The sequence below is a fragment of the Mastomys coucha genome, chromosome X (genome assembly GCF_008632895.1).
Source record: "Mastomys coucha isolate ucsf_1 chromosome X, UCSF_Mcou_1, whole genome shotgun sequence".
In the NCBI taxonomy this organism is placed as follows: Eukaryota; Metazoa; Chordata; class Mammalia; order Rodentia; family Muridae; genus Mastomys; species Mastomys coucha.
In genome coordinates, this window is record NC_045030.1 from 159,676,849 (window position 1) to 159,683,982 (window position 7,134).

Below are 7,134 nucleotides of genomic sequence, written 5' to 3' on the forward strand. Positions count from 1 at the left end.
CACACACACTAGCTACATCATGAGCCCATGCTTATAATTCTAACACTAGACAGGCAGAAGCAGAAGAATCATTGCAAGTCCAAGGCTAGCCTGGTGTACATAGTAAGTTTGAGGTCAGCCAGGGTTAAAAACAAAATGAAAACATATATCAAACAACAACAACGACAACAACAAAACCAAAAAAACAAACTAAAGCATAACAAAAACCTGGCTATAGATGGTAAGTGGCCATAATCAATTTAGAAGTAAAGTATAATGTTACAAAAGCACAAACAAAAGTTAGCTTACACACAAACCTATTTTTGTTCTATTACTGTTTACAACTGCTGGATCTAATTCACTAGCCCATAAATACTAAAGGCTTAAGACCTACTTTCAACATTTAGTAATCTATTGATTAAATACTGAAAAGAGGGGATGAAAGAAGAGAATTAAGAAGGAAGGAAGAGAGGAAGGGAAGAAGGGAAGGAGGGAAGGAGAAATAATATTCTTCTATACATTGACCCCACAAGGTCTTCCTAGTGAGACACTGAAATGAATAGTACTAGCAGTTCTCTACCTCCCAGGTACTGCAGAGAACAAGCCATTCTGAGAACCACTACCTAAGCTCACTAGTTCAAGAACTAAGCAAAAGCTCCAGGTGTATGTACCAGCACCCTCTGCTGGCTAACCTGGAAAGGCATGGCGCGGGGAAAATACACTTAATTTAGCCCGAATGCTTACAACAAGGGGAGAGAAGTGGATATAAAAAGTTAAGTAGAGAAGAAATTAAATGAACTGAGCCTACAGAAGTGAGAAAACTCCAATAGAGACAGTGACAATTTCTTTAATGTACCAAGACTTCTAAAGAACATATGAATGCTAATAGCAAATTCTAATTGGGAGAAAAGGTTATATACACACTACAGATTATGAGCTTGCTAGCAGTCCCAGGTAAGAACTGAAGGATGAGGCATCCTGAGCACTTAGGAAACATTAAGTAGCACCTCTGCCCCCATCATGAGAAATGGTTCCATACCAGATGAGCCAACTTAGAACAGAGTTCCTTACTGGAAGACAAAGTAGGTAAATGGAGTAGGCCAGTATGCCTCGAGTTCAGCTACATACAAGAGACTATCAGGTCTGATAACTAAGGTAGCAGCAAAGCACACAATCTATAAAAACATCAGGGGAATATCCAAGTTGTTCAGCCTCAGGGCAGTCTGACAAATATTTCCATGATTTCCAACTAATTATCTAATACTTTACAAGAAAAACCCTAAGTTATACCTTCTAAATCAGTTGATATCACCTTCAGAGCCAGGAACTCTCCCTGAAAGTTTTGTTTTATTTTTAGGCAGGGTTATTAACACCATGAGAAATAGCTCCATCCATGACAAGTCAAGTTGGACTATTCTACTTGATTTTTTTCAGAATAGTAGCAGGTTTGAACACCTGATTCAAATATCCTGGCAGGCCTAGAACTCACCAGGGAGTTTAAGCTGGTATCAAACTCATGGAAATCATCATGTAAAGGCTGGGATTACAGACATGCACTACCACACTAGGCTTTCATTTGCTGGGGAGATAACTCAGTAAATAAAGTGCTTGCTGTGAAAGCATGAAACCCACATTCAGATCCCCAGTACCCACAGAAAAGACAGGCATGGTGTGGGAGATTAGAGAGACACTTGGATTCCTAAAGCTTGCTGTCCAGATAGTCTAGTCAATCACTAAGCTTCAGGCCAACCAATGAAAGACAGACTCCCCCAAAAAATATGGAGATGAATGATAAGGGAAACCACCTCACATTGACCTCTGACCTTAGAGACACACATAAGTAAGTGCACCTGCATGTAACCTTGCAGATCATAGATAGACACACACACACACACACACACACACTTTTAGAAAAGGCTAGAAAATTTAGACATAATACTTAGTATAACTTTTCCACATCTAAAAAGAACACATTTATTACTTACAATTCAAAAGCTTCGATTCGTTCTTTCAGTTCTGCTTCTCTACCTCTAACCAAATGTATATCATTTAGTAGAAGCTGTCTTTGAGCATAGATTTCTTTTGTTTCCATCTGCATAGGAAAGCATTTACTTTTAGCAGGCAAACAGTTAAATAAAGCCCTGGAACTCAGACACTGTTTCCTTATTCTAGAACACAATGAAAGCTACAGATACTTAGTGGGACACTTTCTCCTTGAAGAGAGTTCAATGAAGATTTGTTTTTGCACAAAAATATACTTCCTGTACACACAAAAATATTAGCCCCTCAATGAATGGTAAACTACAATGCCACTGTTAGGAATATAGAATCTAGCTCCTTAGCATCCCTCATATTCCCTTTACTCAAATATTTGGTAAATACAGGAAGAACAACTTTAAATAAGCATATTCAGTAATAAAGTTCCCAAAGATAATCTCCTTGGTGATTATTGATGATGCCTAAATGTTTGTTTATAGATCATTCTGATTCCAGTTATAGGCTCAGGTGAACCCCAAGTAAATGAGCCACCCCATCAGTGAACGAACACCACCAGGAGTAGAAAAGTTCCTCGTCTTAACAGAGCTCACAATTTGGTTGAGAGAGAGATAAACAATCACAAAAGGATTAAATGATTTCATAACTGAAGTATACAAAGACCACATGCAGTAATAACGCATGTATGAGTCACTCAGTGAGCTGGGGAAGAAGCCACTGAGGTGACATAAAGCTAGGTCTTTGAAGAACAGTACAGACTTATCAGGGACAGATGTGGACAAGCATATAAAGGCATGGTATAGCCAAAGATGATAATAAACTTTAATACTTTCAGGTAATGTTTACTAAATGGGGATCTAGGCAGTCACCTACATTAAAAATAAAGTTATTAGTCTAAACATAACCCAGTATCTTAAACATCTACGCTTATTTTCATAGATGAAAATATTCATTTCCCAGATATACTAGATACATAGTACAGGAGTCCTATATCATGCTGGATAACAGGTCTTATTGAAAAGCACCAGCAAGGGTGAACTATAAGGAGAAGCACTCCTATTTTAAACATTTTCTAACAACTGCTGTGGATGAACAGTGAAGACAGTGGTGCAAGTCCTGTTTGACTGAAAACATTCTCTTAGCAAACAAAGGGGCAACTCTGAACACAGCCACTCAGACGCTACTCCTGGGTCATTCTGAGACTGCCATGTATCCCTTCATTTCCTTCAGGATGGGGGCCACTCACATTCTTACCTGCTTCGTTTTGCTCTCTTCATCCCCTAGCAGAGCACCAAGGTCTTTAATTCTTGAGGCTGTCTTTCTCAGATCAAATTAAGTTTAGCAAAACGCCATTCCTCAATCACTTCTACCTTCCCACCCCCACAGAAAGGGGTGAGCAGGTGCTCATAAATGATCAATCCTCACCAGAGCCAGAACAGAAACCTCTTGTCCAAGTACATGGTTTGCTCTGCCACTTCCTGGCTACTGCCTCAGCTGGGTGTTGCTATGTTATCATCCTCTCTGCTTTAAAGAGTAACTCCCCTTCATCCATAAAAACTATTTACCTCCAAGCCTCTCCCTAAAACCCTTTCCAATTTGCTTGTCAAGATTGAGCCTGTTTGCTGAGTGTCTCTTAATCAGTGTGGAATTTACCCCAGCTCTTTCTTTTTGACCACTCCTGAGCAAAGTCTCCATGAGCTTGTCAGAGTTCAGCCTTCTCTGTACTCTTGATAGCAGTCCTACCTGCCCCTCGAGAGCCTTGTTCCATCCACTGTCCTTTCTAGATCTTTCACAAAGCTACTGACAGCAGCAGGACACAGACACCCAGTAAATTATGCCCACATATTACCTCTCGGTGCTTTTTAATTCTTTCCAGAGTTGTCTTTTCCTGAGAGATGAGGGCTTCACTTTTTGCTTGATAAGTTCTCTCAATTTCACTCCGGAAGTCATCCAATTCCTTTTCATACTTTCTTCTCTCTTCCACCTTAATTTGTGTTATTTCAGTTTCTCTAAAATACTTGAGCTATGAATTGAGCACAAAGACTAAAAATAGTTCCTTAAAAACAGTATAAATTCACTTTTCATTCACTCCATTCCTTAATAAAAGGCTCTAGATGGCCCCCACATAGCCAAGGTTAAGCTAGTAGAAGATAAATGGGCCTGGCTCTCATCAACAGCAGCAAGGACGACAGCTTACCTTCTGACACATTTCTGCATGAAGCTGGTGTTGTATTTCTTTCTTATACTCGTTTAACTTTGTCTCTAAAGATTCTGGCTTGGAACGGTGAGGAAAAGCATCTGCAAATTGATCATCAATAAGCTGAAACTTCTCGGCTATTAAAAAAACAACACAGCCAATTAGGAAATATAAAATCAACTCAGGAAGCTATGCAAGAGGCCCAAAGCAGACTATACTAAAAGGAAAGTATAGAGTTGTCTGCTACCTACTCTGAAATATATTTAAAACCTGAGTAAGCAGACAGATAAGTGATCAACAAGTATAATGCAAATTCCACAGTAGCATCTATATACACAAATAGTCACTGTAACATTGTTTCAACTGTTTTGCATGTTTGGAAATGATAATAAATTGGAGAGGGGACAAGTACAAATCAATCTCTTCTCAGTTTTTAAGTGCAGAAAGCTTGGCCTTGAATTACGTTTGACACACATTCAAAACAAGGACTTTAAAAGTATAAAAACTATGTATTTTAATTCTTGCCTTCTACAGATAAGGAACAAATGGCCACAGAGTTTGAGTGACTTCTAGAGGGTTAAGCAACTATAGCACAACCAGGCTAAGGTTGAGGCCTGCTGACTTTCTCACACCAGATCTCTTTCCAGGAGGCCCTTAGCCCTTAAACCAACCAGAGAGCCAAACCAACTATGAAGCAGATAATAAACCTGAACATGAAGTACAATTGCATGCACAAAAAAAATCACCAAAGGGCACACATGGAAAGAAAGGGATAGCAAGAATAGATTAAAATATTGAGTGTTTGTGGCAGGCACAATTGTGGCCATGTTTTTCCAGCCACTTTATTTATTTTCCAAATGAGTCTTAACCACAGTCTGACACAATTCTTTCTAGCCACATGGTGTCACTGAGTATTTGAAATGAGATCAATCTGAGTATAGTTGTGCTCTGAGTGAAAACAACACACTAGATCTCCAAGAATTGCCATAAAAATGGGTGTGAAATATCTCATTAATATTTCTATACTATCTACTTGCTGAATAGCTTGAATGCTTTAGGTATAATTAAAATGAATTTCACCTGTTTCTTTCCATCCTTTTAAATGTAGCCACTAGGAAATTTAAAATCTTCTATGTGCTTTGTATTGCTGAAAAGCTCTCATTTGCAATGTACACATATTTTGCTAATGGTATTAAAATTATACTTAAGGGCCTAGTTGAAGAATATAGCTTTATAAATGATGGATTCCTTATCTTCCTCTAAGTTAAAGGCACTACTAAGGATGAGCCAAAAAGCTGATTAAACACATCAGTATAGATACCTGCTTTCTATCTCTTTTGACATAAAACCAAAAGGTAGTGTCTCCTTTGCTTTCTGTTGCTGTGGCCAGTACCATGACCAAAAGCAACCAGGGAAGAAAAGGGTTTATATTTTCAGCTTATACTCTAGCTCACAGTCCATTACTAAGGAAAGTCAGGCAGAAACTCCAGCAGAAACACAGAGGATTTGGCTCATACTAAATTTTATATACAGAACAGGACCCCTAGCTAGGGATGGTGCTGCCCACAGTGGGCCAGGCCCTCCCACATTATACAAAACAATTCCCCACAGACATACCCACAGCCCAATCTGATGGAGGCAATTGTTCAATTGAGGGTCTTCTAAAACAACTCTAGCTTGTGTCAGTTGACAATAAAAACTAGCCAAGACAGGTAGGAAGATACTATAGAAAGGTATAGAGTGCAAAATCTCTAGGCCTTGAACTCTACCCAAATGGGGATTTCCAAGTTGTTCTCCCTGCTGAGGACCTCAGTTTCCACTGTATAATGAAATGATGGGACAATGACTCCTCTAACTCTTTGCAAACAGTTTGTAACATACTGTGGTGGTTTGAATAAAAATACCCCTCCCCTACCATGGATTTGTATATTTGAATGCTTAGTAACCAGGGAGTAGCACTATTTGAAAGGATTAGGAGGTGTGGCCTTGCTGGAAGAAGTATGTCACTGAGGATGGGCTTTGTGGTTTCAAACACCCAAGCCAGGCCCAGGAGCTCTCTTTTCCTACTGCCTGCAGATCTTAATGTAGAACTCTCAGCTACTACTCCAGCACCATATCTGCCTGTGTGCTGCCATGCTCCTCACCATAATAGCAATGGACTAAACTTCTCAAACTGTAAGCAAGCCCCAACTAAAATACATTTCTTCATAGCAACAAAACATTGACCAAACATATACTAATGGCTAAAAATATATTCAGAGAAGCCATGAGTTTCCTATTTAAGTAAAGATAAACTCCACAGGTAAGGAAGAACCTGGGTTTTGGGATCCAGTGTAGCCCTGGCATTCAGAAGGATAAATTATGAGAGTGTGGAAAGCAATTCCTCGTCCGTCCAGCAACACAATTCCAGGAAAAAAATGAATTTGTCACCTACATACAGGCAGCATTTTTCCAGATCAAGGAAAAAAATCATACAGTATGATAATTGTCTTAGTCAGGGTTTCTATTCCTGCACAACATCATGACCAAGAAGCAAGTTGGGGAGGAAAGGGTTTATTGAGCTTATACTTCCACATGGCTGTTGATCACCAGAGGAAGTCAGGACTGGAACTCCAGCAGGTCAGGAAGAGGAGCTGATGCAGAGGCCATGGAGGGATGTTCCTTACTGGCTTGCTTGAGTTCCAGTCCTGACTTCCCTGGTGATCAACAGCCATGTGGAAGTAAGCTAAATAAACCCTTTCCTCCCCAACTTGCTTCTTGGTCATGATGTTTGTACAGGAAGAGAAACTCTAAGACAAACTGGTACCAGCATAGTGGGGTATACCTGTGACAACCTGACCATGTTTTGGGGAGGACTGTGTAAGGACTTTGGAACTTTGAGCTAGACGAGCCACTTGGTTGTTAAGAACTCTGTGGGATGTTCTGTAAGAGCTTGGAAGATCATGTTGAGAACAGTGCAGAGA

The 7,134-nt window shown here is 39.7% G+C and overlaps 1 protein-coding gene across 2 annotated transcripts in view; it reads right to left on the reverse strand.

The window, feature by feature from the left end:
* Positions 1–7,134, reverse strand: part of Ofd1 (OFD1 centriole and centriolar satellite protein) — a 41,241-nt gene that overhangs the window by 22,244 nt on the left and 11,863 nt on the right. Inside the window, exons 7-9 of one of the 2 annotated variants that reach the window (XM_031371129.1) lie at positions 4,172–4,272; positions 3,824–3,997; positions 1,965–2,071 (exon numbers count right to left, since the gene is read on the reverse strand). In XM_031371129.1, coding sequence (XP_031226989.1) covers positions 1,965–2,071; positions 3,824–3,997; positions 4,172–4,272 — 382 coding nt within the window. Of the gene's footprint in view, positions 1–1,964; positions 2,072–3,823; positions 3,998–4,171; positions 4,309–7,134 lie in introns of both variants that reach the window. The other variant, XM_031371124.1, reaches the window with a different exon arrangement.